The sequence below is a fragment of the Lynx canadensis genome, chromosome C1 (genome assembly GCF_007474595.2).
Source record: "Lynx canadensis isolate LIC74 chromosome C1, mLynCan4.pri.v2, whole genome shotgun sequence".
NCBI lineage: Eukaryota > Metazoa > Chordata > Mammalia > Carnivora > Felidae > Lynx > Lynx canadensis.
This window is the reverse complement of record NC_044310.1, coordinates 216,463,485-216,482,252: the sequence shown is the minus strand read 5'-3', so window position 1 is coordinate 216,482,252 and position 18,768 is coordinate 216,463,485. Positions and strand designations below refer to the sequence as shown.

The 18,768-nt window shown below is 54.1% G+C and overlaps 1 protein-coding gene across 7 annotated transcripts in view; it reads right to left on the bottom strand.

The window, feature by feature from the left end:
- The window catches only part of AGAP1 (ArfGAP with GTPase domain, ankyrin repeat and PH domain 1), a 554,001-nt gene that overhangs the window by 154,527 nt on the left and 380,706 nt on the right, over positions 1-18,768 (bottom strand). For 5 of the 7 annotated variants that reach the window (XM_030325013.1, XM_030325015.1, XM_030325014.1 and 2 more), the window contains one exon: positions 15,113-15,271. The exons of the other annotated variants lie outside the window; for them this stretch is intronic. In XM_030325013.1, coding sequence (XP_030180873.1) covers positions 15,113-15,271 — 159 coding nt within the window. The remainder of the gene's footprint in view (positions 1-15,112; positions 15,272-18,768) is intronic. 7 annotated transcript variants of the gene reach the window in all.

The following is an 18,768-nucleotide window of genomic DNA, read 5'->3' as shown; positions in this document are numbered from 1 at the left end:
AGGTGACTTTTTTTTTTTTTTCTAAATTTTTTTTTTTTTTAAGTTTATTCATTTATTTTGAAAGAGAGGGAAAGAGAGCAGGGGAGGGGCGGAGAGACAGGGAGAGAGAGAATCCCAATCAGGCCCCACACTGTCAGCGCAGAGCCCAAGGCGTGGCTTGATCTCACAAATCGTGAGATCATGACCTGAGCTGACATCGAGTCGGGCACTTAACCGACTGGGCCGCCCAGGCGCCCCGAGGTGACTTTTTCACACACACGCGTGAGGGTCTGGCCGGGCCCATAGCTCTGTGCTATGCCTGCATCACACATGCCCCTCGCTGGCTGTGTGACCCTGTGTGAAAACCCTGTAAGACTGTTTTCTCATTTAAAAAGGGGGTGAACAGTACCTTCTCACGGAGCTGTACGGTAAGTTTAACCAGCAATCTACAAAAGGCACCCAATTAAGGGCGACCACATGGCAAACAGTAACATTCAGCCGTTCGTATCATTACATAAAACCTGAGGAACGTTCCCTGGGTGGATCCTGACCGAGGCAGGTCCTGTTTTAGGCCTTGGGGACAGAGACGTGAGCTAGGCGGGGTCCTCCCCCTCACAACCTGGTGGCGGAAAATGGCAGGTAACACACTCGAGGAAATCACAAAGGCTGCTGGAAGGAGATTAGCGGTGCAGGGGAGGGGGGTGTGGGCAGTGGGTGGGGGTCACCAAGGCCTCCTGGATAAGGTGGTCTCTGCTGGGGCACGAGGGTGGGGAGGCCAGGTGTGCTTGGGGGGGGCGGTGGTGGAATCACACGAGAGCAGAGCTAAAGCCCCTTCACAGAACAAGGACGCCTAGGCACATCTTTCCAGAGAGAGCAACATTTTCACGGCTACATTGTACCCCCTTGCAGGGAGTTCCCGGGACTTCTTTTCTAGTGCCCTGCTCCTGGTCCTAGAGGTTGTTTCCAATTTCTGAACCGTTTTTAGACACAGTGGGAAGTTAACAGGGTTACAGCTAAAGCCAGTTAGGATATAATCCAACTTCGGAAATACGTAAGAATACAGATACAACTGGAAGGGTGTGGACTTCCAACACCGTAACTCAGGGTGGCGAGTCTGTTTTTCAAGCAAAAAGCTTCTCTGCATTTTAAATTTTTCGAGGGGCACCCTGGGGGGGTTCAGTCCGTTGAGCGTCTGACTCTGGATTTCGGCTCAGGTCACGGTCTCACGGTTTGTGAGATCGAGACCCAGGTCGGGCTCTGTGCGGAGCCTGGTTGGGATTCTCTCTTTTTCTCTCTCTCTGCTCCTCCCCTGCTCGCTCGCTGTCTCCCTCTCAAAATAAATAAAGAAACTTAAAAAAAAGTTCTAAACTGCTATGTTTTATAGCTAGGGAAACACGTAAAGTTATTATTGCAAAAATTAATGAAGGAAAATGGTAGTTAGCCAGTTGCCAGAGAGGAGGAGGCAAGCTTACCAGAACGCGTTGACGTATGGCTCGCCCACCCCAGCGTCATACCGTGTTCTACCACAGGACAGGCGTCCTGTCCACTTATGGGACTCTTTTACACTAGTGCGTCTACTATCCGTGTGTCTAGGAATCAAAGAATCTCTTACATGAAAACCAGAGCATAAGTAATACAGTTTTAAGGAAAAAAGAAAGGCATGTTGTATGAAAAGACAAGTACTTTCCTTTTTAAAAAATAACGAGTTGGGGCGCCTGGGTGGCGCAGTCGGTTAAGCGTCCGACTTCAGCCAGGTCACGATCTCGCGGTCCGTGAGTTCGAGCCCCGCGTCGGGCTCTGGGCTGATGGCTCAGAGCCTGGAGCCTGTTTCCGATTCTGTGTCTCCCTCTCTCTCTGCCCCTCCCCCGTTCATGCTCTGTCTCTCTCTGTCCCCAAAATAAATAAACGTTGAAAAATTTAAAAAAAAAAAATAATGAGTTGTTCAGGAACTTGTGTTAATGCGATCTGTATAAATGCGGTTTATAGTTTGCCAGCGCCCCCCGGGAAGGAAGTCGTGGATAAAAACCAGGCGCCGGCTCAGGTAATAACCACCCACACCTTGACAGCTTTAGATGGTATCATATGATGATAATTCTTCCAGAATGTGTGGCCTGGACGGATGCTGTGGCCACATACGTCTCATCTGGGGGCCCGACCCGCGTGTCCGGCTGGCCTGACTGATGGGGGCTGACGTGCCCCCAGACTTCAACTCCCCTCTGAACTCCTGGCCGTCAAGGCATCTCGCATGGAGCAGTGCTTCTGGCCACAGGCTCTGAGACCAGAGGCAAGCGCTCCCGAGATTTCTGGCGGGTAGTTTCGGGACGCTAGCTTCTGGCACCGATGCAAAGCGTGGTACGAAATGAGACTCAACAGCTGGTTGAAAAGCTGGATTTCCAGTCTCGGAAAAATGAGCTCAACGTTTTGAAGTGCATTAAATAATTCTGTTCTCTCGTTACATTACACGTGGAAAATACTTCCAGAGTAGTGATGCTGTATCTCCCTTGCAATTCTGGAGGCCAGCGGGGGGCTACTTGCTTACACACAGTCTGAAAGAGAAGAGTGCCCATCTGCAAAGAAAGCTGGCAAGGCTGTGAGCCTGGGCACATGCAGACCGGCCCTCACATGGGAGGAACCATGGTCCCGAACCAGGACCAGATGGCAAGCCGGGGTGTGGGAACCTCACGGCACATGCATCCGTGACACCTGCCCCCCACCCCCAAACTGTATCTCAAATGCAATTATGATTATTTTCCTGTAAATAAGAATGCATTTTAAGAAACTCTGCGATATACGTAGAAACATTTCCCTGCAAATGTAGTAAGCTTTTAAAAACCCCACTGCAGAAATAATGTAGCAATTAAAATAGCATTTATAACCACGTATGTTTAAAATGTTTCCACATGTAAAAGAATAAAATTTTAAGTCATTTAAAATAACCATCTGTTTCCCCATGATATAAAATTTTTAGTATCGTTGTATAATTAATATTAATACCACTTTCTGTTAATAATCTTTTCTGTCAGATAATAAAGCAAAAGATGTAACAAAAGATGTATTCGGTGAAGGAAGTTGAAGAATGCAAAACCAAAGCAATACACAAAAGCTAGAGGAAGAAATACGGAGGGTTTGCGGATGGTGCTGACCACCTACACATAGCTGTCAACTCTGTCATCTATCCACCCGTCTGCCTACCATCTATTACCCCCCTACCTACCCATCTCATCCTTCCACCCATCCACTCTATCTATCTATCTATCTATCTATCTATCTATCTATCTATCTATCATCCTACCTATCTCAGCCATCCATCCACCCACCAATCTATCCATCCATCATCCATCTATCATCCATCCATCCCTTCATCATCTATCCATCCATCCACCATTCATCCATCCATCCACCATCTATCCATACACCCACCAATCCATCCATCCATCCATCCATCCATCCCTTCATCATCTATCCATCCATCCACCATCCATCCAACCATCCACCATCCAACCATCCATCCATCCATCCATCCCTTCATCATCTATCCATCCATCCACCATTCATCCATCCCTTCATCATCTATCCATCCATCCACCCACCAATCCATCCATCCATCCACCAATCCAACCATCCATCCATCCATTCATCCACCCATCCCTTCATCATCTATCCATCCATCCACCATTCATCCATCCCTTCATCATCTATCCATCCATCCACCCACCAATCCATCCATCCATCCATCCATCCATCCACCCACTCTACCTGACATATCTCCTTCTAACCATCTCACAATTATATTTTTATAGCCACTCCTCCTTCCCTCTTACTTCTACTCCTTTCTTTCTTCTTGGCACCTAAAATTTTTTAAGCCTTTTAGGTCTTTTTGTTCTTGCATGCAGTTGTAAATTCGATAGCAGGGAGCATGGGAGGCACTGAAAAAATTCTGATCAGGTTTTATTCTAATAATGGACAGTCACCAGGAAGATAGTGTCACTGGAGTTTTATAAGCTACTGGATTCCCAGGCTGACGACCTGAGCAAAACACAGAAATACAAAACGAGTATTTTCCTGGCTCAAGAGTGATATAAAACCATGAGAAAAAGTCCTATGTTGCTTAAAAATATACCACAATATTACATCAGGTGTTTTAATGGTGCCAGCACAAAAGATCAATTAGAGTCTTTCTAGTTGGAGTAGCAACACACCCACCGGACAGACCTTTTTATACTGGTCTACCTGCATACAACTGGATGCTGGGGTGGTAAATGACGCTTGTCTCTTTTTTAAAAAATTTACTCTCAAAATGAACGTTTGCAATGAAAGCTGCAGGGACCAGACACCAAAAATAATAAAACACTAAACAATTTCATAACATTTTAGACATCGGTGTTTTAGGAAGCTGGAAAATGTAACACATTGTTGTGTGGCGGCCGATGAGAAATCCTGTTACTAAAAACACTCAGGGGGCGAGAAACTCAAGTCTCCGGGTGTCGTCTCCACCAGAGATTTCTAGACTTCCTGGAGAACCGTGAGCTGCCCGGACCGGGGTGTCCCCTCACCCATTCTCTCTCTTCCCTTCCCCTTCCGCAGACCCAGGAGCTCTGCCTGGATGCCCGCTCTCCCCCAGGGCCAGGGCAGTGGCTGGGACAAGGTAAGGGGTCAATAAATACTTGTGAGATGAAGTTAGGTGAAAGATTAAGGAACGACTGGGAGCCGCACCTAGATTACTCCTCCTGAATGCAGCAGTGATCTGACTTACGATTCCGAAACGGGCTGAGATAACCGAAGGTAGGAAATGCAGTTTTAAACCTAACTGGTAACTAATTTTAAAAACGTGTATGGCATGCTCCCGGCGGTCCCCCACGAGTGTTCTCTGTGGACAGGTGTGTGCGCCTCGTTCACCGCGCTCTGTCTTGGGCAAGGGGCACCGACTCTGTGGGTCGGCCGTTTCCAGAGCACCAGGCAAAGCCTTTCGTTTAGAAAGAAACATCTTGAAAATCCAAGGAATTCTGTCGCATCGGACTGGTAGAGGCCTCGGAGCTTGTCCTGCAAGCCCACTGTGCCACCCCCGGCACGTGTGGCCCGTTCTTCTCTGGGGGTGGGGGAGCTCTGCTGGCGACCATGCGAGTTCCTTCGAGGACTCGTGAGCAAAACCAGCAGCGCAGGGAGCAAACACTGGGACAGCGTGCAGGGCGTGGCCCCTGGGACTCGGGGACGCAGAAGACTCTTTCCTGGTGGACTTACTTTCTTGCAGGAGAAGACAAAACAAACAGGAAAGCAAGACAGGGAGGTTTCAGACAATACAACGTGGTGACTGGTTAGGAAATGGCAGGGCAGGGAGACCTTCTGATGGGGTAGGAGACTGACAAGCAGGGGCACCGTGTCAGCCAGGTCCCGATAAAGCCGCAAGGAGAAGGAAGCCTGGGAAGGGCTTGGAGGGGAAGCAGAGGAACTGGGAGGGGGGTGACATGGGCACGCGTGAGCTCACCCAGGTCTGAGCAGAGCAGCGGGCTGGAGACAAGGACGGGGAGGTGGGAGGGGCGGGTGGGACACAGGATAAAGCAGCATCGGGGGCCAGAACAGCTGGGGCCTTGTCAGCCAGAAATAAAACATCAGGAACACAGTCCGTGTGCAGGGGTGGGGGGGGGGGCACTGCAGTGTCATGTGGGGGGAGTGGCAATCTGATTCATGTTTTTTTTTTTTTTTCCCAGAAGATGAGTCTGGCCAACCTCAGGGAAGCAGAAACACACAGCAGGGGATGAAAGGAGGCCGACAAGGCAGAGCCACAGTGGGACCCGTGGGCAGAGGAGAGGCAGCTCAGCGGGCAGCCTGGGGTGCCCCTGGGGAGAGAGCAGAGAGAACCGGCCACAGGAGCGGATTCAGCGAGGTGACGGTAAAAGGCCGTGTGGCCTGAGCTCCCAGGAGCGCAAAGTGGAGGGTTGCAGAACGAAATCTCGAGTTCCGCTCTGGAAATGCTAAGTGTCAGTTACTCAAGAGCCCCTCCAGTCGCGGGCTGGTTACGTGTGTTCAACGGAGGCGAGTGTGGTCCAGCCGGGCGTATGAACGCGGGCGTCCTCTGTGTCTGGACAGACGTCTAGGCCCACTCGGGGAAGGGGGGCGTGCAGGGAGGAGAGAAGGCTGTGGCCGGAGCAGCGTCAGGGATCTGAGGTCTGGAGTGGAGGAGGACGACGCGGAGAGAGAGCCAAGAAAAGAGCAGGGAAATGCAAAGAAGGTGTCATTGGAGAAGCCAAGAGAAGAAAGTCTCAAACGAGTAGACGGTGAAGGGAACCAAGGAGGGCCCTGGGACTGACAGGGTGAGGGGCTGGCCATGGATGACACAAGGGTTCGAGGGGCTGGGAAGCAGGATGACCCGGACGGGTCAAAGAGAAAGGGGTCAGGGGTCACCAGAGACGGTGAGGACAGACAGCCCCCGCCCCGGGAAAGCTTGCCGAGAAGCAAGCAGACCAAGTCCTGGTAGCTGCAGGGTCCTGGCCGGCTCCGGGAGGAGAGAGGTCGGGTCTGCAGGCTCCAGGGCGGGGTCTGATCACCTCTGGGGGCACAGGAAGGAGACGGGATGAATGCGGAAGCAGGGTCCTTTGCAATGGAGAGGCGGCGGGTCCAGACGTGGAAGAGACACCCCGCCCCTTGTGCAGGAGGGAAGCAGGGCAGACCCTGTACCCCGGATGGGTCTGGGGTGGGGGAGCCAGTGAGCCCCTTGCCCTAGACCCTTGGTAAAGCACAGAGAGGGTCGTCAGGGGAGTAAGACAACGTAAGAGGCGGGAAGGGAAAGCCGGAACCGATGTCACGTGACTTCATGCTACTTTGTGTCAACACTGTCACAACACTCCTTCCTGTGACGAGTCACTACCCCTGGTTCTGTTCTCGGGATGTCTACAGAGTAAGGCTCATGTCGCTCATCGTGACCGTGAGGCACACACCCTATTCACACCCGCCCCCCTCGCCCCCCCTCCCCGAAGGCTGGACCTTAACTGTGGCTGCACGTGAGAAACCCCTGGGGGAACCTTCTGGTGCTGTTTCACCCCAGGCCAGGGGAGCCCATCCCCAGCCCTCGGCCCCAGGAACTGAGATTTCTAAAAAACAGCCTCAATCCTCAGATGTGGAGCCCAGTATGAGACCCCCCCCCCCCCACCCGCCACGGAGGCCCCTTCCCCATCCCTGTCTTCTCTATCTGATGTGGGTTTCAGACTCCTCTGCCTCCCCGTCCGCTGCTCTGGACACCTCCCAGTATGCCAGGGGCCTTCTGGAAACGTGGCCCCGCAGGAGGCTCCGGCAGGCCCAGTGAGGTTTGGGCGGAGGTGAGCACGGGAGGCGGTCCGAGGGCCCCCACTCTCAGGGCACAGCCAAGTCGCGACGGTGTCTTGGCTGACGAGCAGCGTCTAGGTCGGCCCCACCAAGGTCGGTCACCCCGTTTGTACAAATGCCGTGCCAAACCCGAACTCAGTATTCTAGTTCTTGGTTTCACGTTGTTAGCTTAACTCACTTTGTGGCGTCTAAATCTGGAGGGTGCCAGGATCATGCCCGTCAACGTGTGTTGTCCACGCCTCCCCACACAGGTAGCAGATGGACCCACCAACAGCCGAGGCCGGGATGGCCCAGCTGCAGACCTTCCCTCTGTCACACAGCGCTGCCGGGGGCAGCTGAGTGGGTGGTTAAGAGGTCAGCGTAGTGCCTGAGACGGAATCCAGCCCGGCCAGTACCTGCTGCCCTCTCTGCCTCATCTCAAATGGAGATCGCGGGGTGCCTGGGGGGGGGGGCTCCTTCGGTTGAGTGTCCGACTTGGGCTCAGGTCATGATCTCATGGTTTGTGGGTTTGAGCCCCGCACCGGGCACTGTGCTGATGGCTCGGAGCCTGGAGCCCGCTTCGGATCCTGTCTCTTCCCTCTCTCTGCCCCTCCCCTGCTCGTGCTCTCTCTCTCAAAAATAAACATTAAGAAAAATAAGAAAAATAAAATGGGGATCGCGCCAGGTCCTCATCTTGTGGGGGCCCTGGTGCCTGGAGAGCAGAGAGAGTTTGCTAGACGCCAGGGAACATCCTGGCGGGCACAGCGGCGGCAGGACTCCGGGGGACGCGGCTAGCCTCGGTCTTCCGCCTGGGGGATGGTCTGAGACCAAGCTCAAAGTCTTGCTGGGATGAGGCACTGCCTTGGGTTGGCGGCTGTAATTCCCTCGAGTAAGGAAACGGGCTTCCTTCCCTTTGGGGAAGGATTATTTAATTCATGGTGGAGCACAGCCAGGGTGGCTGGGAGGGGTCACAGACCTGAAGTTGTCATTGCCTCGGTCAGGGTCTCTCAACCTTGGCACTGCTGACCTCTCGGGTGGGATCACTTTTTGAGGTGGGCAGGCTGTCCCGTGCGCTGCACTTGGTAGCCTATTACCCGCGAGGTCTCAGTAGTGCACCCCTCTGCCCCTTGGCTGGGACAACTCAAAACGTCCGCAGACGTTGCCAAATGTCCCCGGGGGTGGGGAGAGGGGGCAGAATCACCCCTGGTGGAGAACCGCTGGTCTTGATGAAGATCCTGAGGGCCAGAGGGGCTAAAAGACTTAGTCCAGGTGCCAAGGCAATTGGCAACAGTATCCTTTCCTACTGTCTAAAATGGTTCCTAGACTTTTGCTAAGCAAAGTGGGAACTGTTGGCCTTTACGCATGAAATCCAGTGCTCCCCGTCCTGGTATCGGGGGCAGTGTTTCCTCTGGTCAGCACCCGCTGCTAGAAATAGCTGGCAGGAAGGAACTAAGGAGACAAAGTACAAAGTAACAGCGTTTTGATTGAGACGGAAAAAAAAAATACACCTTTTACCCCCTGTGGCCAGTCACCCTAGGAAGCCTCTGCTCTCTCCTTGGCCGCATGCAGAGAAAGGAAAGCAGGCTCGGAGCACAGAGGGGACCGGGTCATCCCTTTAATTAGGCCGACCGGCCCAGTGAGGGGGGCAGACCTCGGCGGCTGAGACAGGGTGTCTGTCCAGCTTTGAGAGATGACAGCCCACGGGCCCTTTAACACTGCGCGAAGCTGAAGGTTGATGACAAACCCCAGGGAATGGTTTTTGAATGCCAGCCAGGATCCGGGAGGAACTAATGATAAAGGGAAAAGTTCAGGAGAACCAGAGAAGGGAAAACGCGGTTTCCTTTAAAAGCAAGCTTTATAAAGATAAACAACTTTTATGATGCAATGTTTTAATATTAAGCATCCGTCCCCCTTAAACACACACACACACACACACACACACACACACGCACGCACGCACACACTAAACAGCACAGGAGGAAACTATCCACTCTAGACTCAGAAAGACCCGGGTTTGCATTTTGGTTAATTATCGTGAGTGTGGTCTTGGGCTTCTCCACCTTTTTGAACCTCAGTCATCAAACAGCACTAGTGATTCTCAGAAAATGCACATTGGACGTCAAGCTGCCGGAACAGAGAGGCCACTGACAACAAAGGCGGTCCCCACCTTGGGCTTCTCCTTCCCTCAAAAATCCTCCTACAAATTAAGCCTCCTGGTCCCAGTGGCCGTGGCACACTACCACCACCTGCTGGTGACATGCCAAAATTGTCAGCATAATATCGAAGCAGAGAAAAAAGGAGCTCTAACTGTAACAAAATCGACGGACGGATGGACATAAACATCCCAGCACCCCGTTACAGCACCCTCTCTGTCAGGGCACACGCGGGGCCGCCTGAGCACCCTCGGGCCAGGCCCCGGGGATGGGAAAAACAGAGGGAAGTGTAGGAGGCGGGAGCAGCGCTGAAACTTGTTTCCAACCTCTATCCTTAAAACAGCCAGGCAAACAAAGAAACAAAATGTTCCTAATGAGAAAGACTGTTTAGAAGTTACAAAAAACCCAAAGGCTTCGGGTTCGGGATCAGGGGTCCGACAATAGATTCTAGCAGATTCTGGCAGAGAGAGGAATAAACCGCTGGAAGGAAACACGTGCGCGCGCGCACACACACACACACCCCTTTGTGGAGGGCAGTGCGAGTGGCTGCGGGGTTTATACCTGGCGTTGACGAGGCTGTCTGGCGGCCGGTGGAGGCAGGCTGAGGGAGGGCTGAAGGGAAGAGAGTCGTTTGGAGCAGTGCAATATTCACGGGGATGGCCAACCAGAGCAGCAAAGATGAACTGTTGGAATAGAGCAATCGGGGGACGGGGTGGAGCCATCTGAACAACCTCGAAAGGGGTGTCGGGGGGATGGGGAGGGGGTTGCGCGTGGCCATGGCAACAGCAAGTCACGGCCCTTGCCCCAAGGCTGGCACTGGCAGAGACGGTGTGGCAGGCCTGCCCGGCCTGCACCCTCCGCAAAGGTGTGATTCATCTGAAAGTGCATTTTGCCCCGCAGCAGGATATGACAGCCAAGTATCTACAAACGAGCCCCTGGGGTCCCCCCCCTCCGCCCCCCACTGCTACCCACAGGAATGCGAACTCTTGGCTAACGCTTTAGAGAAAATTACCTATAGAGAACATGATTAATCCCCCCGAAAATTACAGGCTCCCAATCGGATCCAAGAAAACTCTCGGCCAATAGCTGTTGCTGAGATAATTGTTCTGAATCTATCAATATGGCTGAGCTGCCCCTTCATTGACTGCAAACAACCATTTCTTTCACCCAGGATTATAAGTTGGTGTTCACAGGCTCACCGCTGCCATTACGGTGATAAACAGTTTAAACCACAACAGGGTCTGACGTGTAGATCAATTCTGGGTCCATAAAGAATCTCTACACAACAGGTTCCAGGACAAGAATTTACAGCCACCAGTTTTTATTCTCTCTTGCTGCAAAAATTACTTCTGTCAAACACTTAGGAGAGTGAGGAAAAATGTAAAAAAATTAATTTTTCATGTACTACTGGAACAGCCTTTTCCAATGCAGGGGCTCAAGATGAATACGCTTCTGCATTTAAAAAATTACGCCGAGCAGCATGTGGCGTACCGCCGGAGAGGGACCCAATCCTCTGCGCCGCTCGCAAGCCAGCCGACAGCAATTTGAAACCCTGAACTGAGCTGTCTGGATTTCCTCTAAGGGCAGATGCGGGTCTCATGTTAGCGACGCCAAATTATATTAGACGTTTAATTTTAAACCTCAGGTACTTAATGTAAAACCTTACAACAGTAATAGTCATAAAGCAGTGGGGCATTCCATTTCACAGAATGGATTCTTCTTCTCTCTCCCCCCCCACCCACCTTTAATTTCACCGGAGCCTCCTGTTTTGTGGTTTTGCACACTACGTAGTAATCTATCTAATTAGGAGTTGCTCACAGCTGCTTAAAAGAGAGAAAACCCCCCGGGGTACCTATGGGTGCAGAGGGTCAGCCTTTGAAAACTTCTCTGGAGCCAAAGTCTTAATTTAGTGCGGACGAGGGGGCAGAGAGAAATGGACTCCCAATGTTGTTGTTCTCATATTTGATAATAAGAGTGGATGACAATGGGAAGGCGGGTTCACCAATTCAGGGGCATCTGGATTCAAAAGCCGCTTACCTTCTCCCTGTGCCTGCTGCTAGCACAGCGTAAGCTTTCATGATTCTGACACCCACACCAGAGACTTGAGGGGAAAAAAAATAAAAGGATTTTAAAAAATTTTAAAAAAAGAAAAAAAAAAGAGGGTGGGATTTGTATCAACTGTAACTCAGAAAAAGCACGAGAGAGAGCTCTTAATCATGTTTGTTTCTTTTGTGATTATTTTCCAACACAGCACAGAATGTTGATGCCCAGGCTGAGGTCTGGAAATCCATTCATAAACGCGTTTTCTTGAAGTCGCCTGTCAGAGCCCGTGCCCTCGTATTCATTAAAAACTGCTCTGGGTCTGGCCACTTGATAGATCATGGAAGGCAGGGGTGGTGTTCACCAGCAGGAAGTCGTGATGCTAGCCTCGCTGGAGGTGGGCGGGGGTTCTCCTGCGTGTACCCGAGCACCCCCGGGGGTCCCGGGAACACGCGGCTCCCACCCGCCACCCAGCAAATCTCGGTGGAGTCTGGGTGGCTGCATTTCTTGCCAGAGCGGTGGTTCTCAAACTTCGGCACGCAACATCATTCCCCGGGGTGGGGGGGGGCTTGTTAGCACATGGGGTGCCGGGACCTGGCCCAGTGGGTCCACAATGAGACGAGGAATTTGCACTTTTAACCAGTCCCCGGGTTAACCAGTCCCCTGCTGCTGCTGGCCCGGAAAGCCCATCTGGAGAAGCACCGGCGTGGAGCTCAGACCTGGAATCAGGCCACCCAGGTTTTCATCCCGGCCCCTGCCGGGGTGTGACGTTCGACAGGCGGTACGTATCCGGACCAGAGTTTCCCCACCCATCAAAGGCGTCTGCTCCCCGAGGATCGAATGAGATAATCCACGTGAAGCCCTCATAAACAGTATCTCTCATTATTATTATTATTATCACTGCTACTGTTCCCCTTTTCAACCGAATCTTGGTTGTGACGTGCCACCAACCCCTAGGAGATGCAGGAGATAAGGAGGGATCGTGTAAGACGGCAGGAATCTTACTCCCCAGCAGCACTCTGCTGTCTTTCCGGATCTTTGCTATTTAAAATGACGCCAGCTCTAAGCCTTAAAATTGAGACGCTAACTGATTTTGCCATTCTGACCTCCCCATGGTCTTCTCGTCCCGTCTGCACCCAGTTAGCCACGCGCGTGCCCGCCGACCCCATGTCACTGCCACCCCCTGCCTGTTTCGTTTCCCCTTCTCCTCCTCTCTGAGCCTTTGTCCAAACTTCCTCGATGCTCAGAATAACTTCCTCTTGCGGTGTGGCCGCACACGTACAAAAAAGCACCTGGTCCTTTAAGCGTTGCTCAAGTCTCATTCTCGTTGAGAAGTTTTCTTTCACGGACTCCAACAACCCTTAAAACGACCTGCACCATTCCAGCCCCGGGCTTCCTCCCGAGCTCTCCCTGCGGATCCCCCGGCACGATGTGGGGGCAGACTTGAGCGCCCCATCGCCCGTGCTCAGGGTTCAGGCTCCGTGGCGTCAGGGAGCCTAGCTAGTCGCTAACAGGCATGCCGCGTGGAGGAAAAACGAACTCTCGAGGGCGTGAACACAGGAGAGACCGCTCTGTGGGGGTAAGAGTAGCGCACGAACGTAGGTGATCTCAGGCTCTTACAGGGACTTTACAAATGTGTGTGTGCAGACCGACGCGATCATCTCCTGCGGGACGACACTTCCAGCCAAACCGAGGGTCTGGACATCACGGAGTCCCGTGCTTCGGGGCGCCTGAGCGCCCCGCGTGCGCACGCCTAGCCAGACGCAGAGAGCCGTGGCGACCACCAGAGGCAGAACTGTGCGGAAGAAAGCTTGCGGAGAACGGATTTAGATGAATATGCTGCTTCCCATGCCCTTCCTAGAAAACATTCTGCGTAGGGGGAGGCAAAGCTGGGGGCGATGGTCTCTCTCAGGAACCTAGCTCTTTTATTTTGCTGCCTTCCCCCAGACAGAACTCCCGCTGCGCATAAGGAGCAGAACTTAAACCCCGTCACTCTGTGCAGGCTGTGCTGGTAGCCCCACAATGCGCTCAGAGGAGGAAAGCTCTAGAAGGTCGCTGCCCGACAAGGTGCCGTGCACATTGGGCTCTGGAAACACCTCCGCACAAAGGCGGCCACAGAATAAACCCAACTGGCTGGTTAATACTGACTGAAAAGCCACCGGATGGATCCCGAATATTGGAGAATGCGGTGATTATGTGAACTGCTTGCTCCCCCTGGAAAGGAAAGTCACTGCGAGAACAAGGGCAGGCGTTTAGTCACAGAGGCCATGGGCCACACCTGTGCTCCAAGCCCAAGGATGACAAGGGGCGGGGGAAGAACGCCCACTCACCGGGTCAGACAGACGCTCCCGGGGCGGGGGGTGGGGGGGGTGGGGGGGAGGGCTGCCTGGCGGTGGGGCGGGGGGAGGGGTGCTCTGACCGGAGCACGGGCTGTACGATGAGAAGGCCCAGGCAGGCGGCAGCTGTAAGTGCGCGGATGGCACGTTCCAAGGGACGAGACCGTAGGTGGTTAGTTTTCAGGGACTCGAGGACCCCCTTGGCTGCGGTTCAGACAAGAGGCAGGACGCCCGGAAGAGTCCCTGGAGACGAGGAAGCAGGCACACGCACCTGCCAGGGCATCGTCCTTCAAACGAGGAAGGGGCCCTGGGGGCGGGCGCGTGCTGGGCACGGGGCAACGCTCCACCTGGGCTCACAAGCCGCAGGCTTTTCCGGCAGCCCCCCACAGACTCAGTCTCTCCCCCGTGCCCAGGCTGAGACGCCCTCGTTTACAGCGGTCGCTTGGCATGGTGCGATGCCAGAGGAAGCCGGGCGACTGGAAGCCAGGATTGGGTTTACCCACGGCAAACGTCCTGCCGCAGCAGCTGTTGGGTCTACGGGGAAGACCCGATGCTGAATCTTTTAATTAGCACAAATCGTGCTAAAATTACTTTAAAGCCCTGTCTGATAGATAACATCCAACAGTGGGGATTTCCGTTAAATACCGGTGAACGGGCCGTCGACAAAACGCCACGGGCAAAGCGTGTGGCGGCAAAGCCAGCACCTAACGCACGTCTGCACACACGTGTCGAGACAGGTTCTGACGTCCACACTTACGTTCCCCCCACCCCGCCGTCCCCAAAAAAGGGTGGGAGGGGAACGCTCCAAAATTCAGAGGGTGCATCGGGAATTGGGGGAAAGTCGTAAGGAGCACGAATTGCGTGTTTTCCTTTGACGAGAACAGGAGACAGACGCGCCCCCCCCCCAAGCCCCCACGACGTAAACTGCGCACCGGTGGTGAGAGTGCACACGGGGTCACACAGGCAAGCGTGACGAGGCTGTAAATTCTGCGTTATTTCCCGGTCTCGCCGCCTTCCCGTGCGTGGCCGTGGGGAGGCCACGCGCCCTGTCTGCAGCCCCACTTCCCAAAGCCGTCAGGCGGGGATGCGATCCGCTCCTCCCTGACCACCTGGAACACGTGGGGCGACGTGGGTGGCACCTCTGTCAACCTCTGTCAAGGACCCCACGCTCCACGGATGGAACGGGACACGCACACTGCTCCCGCAGCTGCCCCGCGGGGCCCGCACTCAGCGCGCGGGCGGTCAGGGCGCCACGTCCAGCCCCCGGCTCGCGACCGAGGACCGCGAGGGGGCCGCGCCCTCTCTTACCACTGCTGATGGCCGAGTTTGCAATGACCGTAGCCTCACTCCACTGGTCGGCACTGGAGACAGAGTAGGAGCGTTGCTGCATGCTGTCCGGCCGGCTGCTGAAGGAGCCCAGGCTGATGCCGCTTGCCATCTGAGACCCAGACGCACTAGTGACATTCCCTAGGAATAAACAAGTCAGGTGAACACCACCTCGGACTGCAGACCCCAGAAGCCAGCACGAGTTAGTCTAGAGGCCTACGTGCTTACACACGAGTGCGCCCCGGCACCGAGAGCGGCCGCGTCCTAAGTGGAAAACGGAAGAGTCGGACAAAACGGTATTCGAGACGAAAGTAAGCGGGGGGGGGGGGGGGGGGGGGGGGGGGGAGCAAGTCTCGGGGGCCTGATGACGCCCCGTAAAGGAGCCTAGCCACACGGCACGGTCCCAAACGAAGATGCCGACACAACGTCACGTCTAGGCGGAGCAGGGGTGAACACGGAAGAAGAGCCACAGTCCCAGCAGGCCGGCGAGACGAACCCCACAGGAGCCCCACCGTGGCGACGCGTCAACCGAAATGAAAACGGCCACGAGAGGCAGCCAACTGCCTGATGCCACAGGACGGCTTTCGTGGTGAAGCTGTACTGGATGATCAGCACAAATCAAAGCTCCTAAATGTGACATCGGAGGAGACGCAGGCTCTTTTAAACCAGGTAAGTTTACTCTTATCCTTGAAGAGACCGAGCAGAGGAAAAACAGCCTCAGCGAATGCACGGCAGAGGGGCTGTGATGGAAAGGGTCCCATCACACGCTTAATGATATGAGACAGGTGTTCAGCATCAGAATGAATGATCGTCTGGTCACACCAATTTTAGACCCAAAAACATGATTAAGTGCCTCTCTCTAAAGCCGGGCCAATCACACCTTGCTGGGAGCGAAGTCGTTTGTCGGGTTATGCAGACTTTCAAAGGCGCTAGGTCTGTTTTGTTTTCAACTTTCCCCTGATTATTTTAGTTTAGAGCCAATTAAGTCCTCGATTGCCTTAATAGAAGGTTTTCATAGCACAGGATTTTAAATACATAGGCTGGATTAGTAGTTCCCAAATCTGGCCAATTACCAGAATTACCTGTGGAGCTTTTTGAACACAGAGGCTTCAAAATGTCTGCATTTTGATTCGGGAGGCCTGGGGGTGGGGCTTGAAAGAATGCACGTCTCCAACAGCACCTGGTGATTCTGGTGCCTCTGCTGCACTGGAGGTGGGGACCAGGGCTCCACTCCAAACAACAGACCCCACCCTGATCATAATCCCACAGAGCACGGCAAAGTCACAAAATCATCTACTCAAACATAACGAGCCAGTGATCAAGGAACATGAAAGATTTTGCTTCAAAAAAGTGTATTTCTACCTTAAGAAAGGAGGCTGATTTTAGGCGGTTATGTGAACTGGGCGCATCTGGAAAGTCATAAGGGAAATTATTCCTAGGCAGGTCTGCCCGATTCCAGAAAAAAAAAAAAAAAAGCCGAAAGCGACACCTCAGGAAAGAAAAGACAGACCCAGATCTTCCCAAGAGCCAGGAGCACGTTAGAAATGCAGACTCCCAGGCCCGGCCCCGGCACCTGTCTTTTCAGAAGATCCGCAGGTAATTCTGAGCGCACCTGCTAGAGCTCAGGTACCCGGAAATCACTATGGACATGGAACAACACCGACGGCCAGGGTTCCTCATCACCTCGGGCTCCTGTATCAGAGATGCCCGATGGAAGTGCACAGGGCCGTGGTCGGGAGCCCCCGTCCGGGCTCCTCTGTCTACCCACAGGGTCAGGAGCCAGTTTAACTACGTCCCTCCTAAGCACCGAGGTTCTGATTTTCAGGCTCGCTCAGTCCCTAAAGTCCTGGAAACACACATCCCGAATGACGGCGCTGGCTAGCAGTCCTGCACCTGCTCCGGCGCTGATCCCCACGGCATCCTGGGGAGGGGGGCCAGGTGTTTGGCATCTCAGACACAGAGGAGCAGCCCAGGCCAGTGGGGGTGGCGCTAAGGGGGAAACCGCACGCTCCTCCAGGGATCCGCCACACTCAGGGTGCCCTTAGCGGTCTCCTGGATGTGCTTGTCCTTGGCCAGATCCCTATGACAACAGGGCAGCGTCTGGGCAGCCGACGAGCTTGCTCCCATTGGGTGTCCCCCGGCAGCCCACGTCCACACCCGGGTCCACCTGCCACCTTCCTGCCGCACCCTTTCTTTGCCCTGCTCTCCTGGGAAGGCACCCGCTGGCCTCAACCAGTGGGGAGCAGGTGCACGCAAGGGGTGTGAAATGGTGTGTGTAGAACCAGGCTTCCTCTGTGAGCTGCCGCGGGGGGTGGGCAGTCCCCAAGCCTTGCTGGGGCACCCCTCTCCTGCTCCCACTGGGCCTGCCTGGTCTCTGTGCCATTTCTGCCAGTCCTGGTGCCCACACCTTCTGACCCTGGGCCTTCTCTTCCATTCGGGTACCCTCATATACACCTCCACTCAAGAGCCACATTTGGGACTACCCCCCCCCGCCCCCACCCCCCAGGGGCCCTTGAAGCCATTCCCCCCGTCATCACGTGAATTCTCAGCAGACAGGGGCTTCAAGGACACTGCCAACATTTCTGCGGTAGGGGGAAAGGGAAAGAGGGAGGACGCCACGAATTCCCACCCCACTGCTGAGCCAGGCCCCCCGAGCCCGAACCGCCCGCAGGTGCACCCGCCGTTTGCCGAAACCCACAAGGAGATGATCCTTCGCCCTTATGCTGCCCGTTCACACCTGTGACGCGTCACGACCCAGTGTGCAAGCTGCCCACAAGACATCACCTTACACCAGCTTTCCGCACACGAGGCCAAAGCAGCTGGGGAAACCAACACAAGTTCACGGTCTCTGCCGACGACGCCAGGACGACACTTCCCTTGTTCATTTTCCCGGGAGTGTGGCTCCCAGAGCACAACCAGCCTAAACCGCTCCTGACACGCTTCCCTCCAAAGGCAGAGGATGTTCTCCAAGTGCGTCTGACCCTGCGTACACGTGACAGGACTCCAGAGGGACCTGTGTGCACAAGCACAGCGGAGTCAGTCTGACCTCTGACAGGAACACAGGCGGTATTCTAACGGAGGTATGTGACAAAGAGCTGCTCTTAGGTTGACAAATTCTTCGTCTCCAGGCCAAACAGCCACTATAGAAGGCGGAGAGGAGATTCCTTGAAATGGACACACTAAAGCCAGTCTACCTGATGGTGCTGCTCACGTATCTGCAGCTGGTCTGTTGGTTTTCAAACTTCTGGCTGTTTGTCAGGCGAAATACTTTTTTTAAATGTTTATTTGTTTTTGAGAGAGAGAGAGAGAGAGAGAGAGAGAGAGAGAGAGAGAGAGAACGAGCAATCAAGCAGGGGAGGAGCAGAGAGAGAGGGAGACACGGAATCTGAAGCAGGCTCCAGGCTCTGAGCTGTCAGCACACAGCCCGATGTGGGGCTCGAACTCATGAACCTTGAGATCATGACCTGAGCTGAAGTCGGTGCTTCACTGACCGAGCCACCCAGGCGCCCCATTGTCAGATGAAATTTTAAGCACAGGTTCAGTATTTAAAGCTGCTGGGGGTTTGGCTCCTGAGGGGACCCCCCCCCCAGGAACCAAACTGGGGCCTATGGGGTGAAGAACCTTCTGGCAAGACTGTG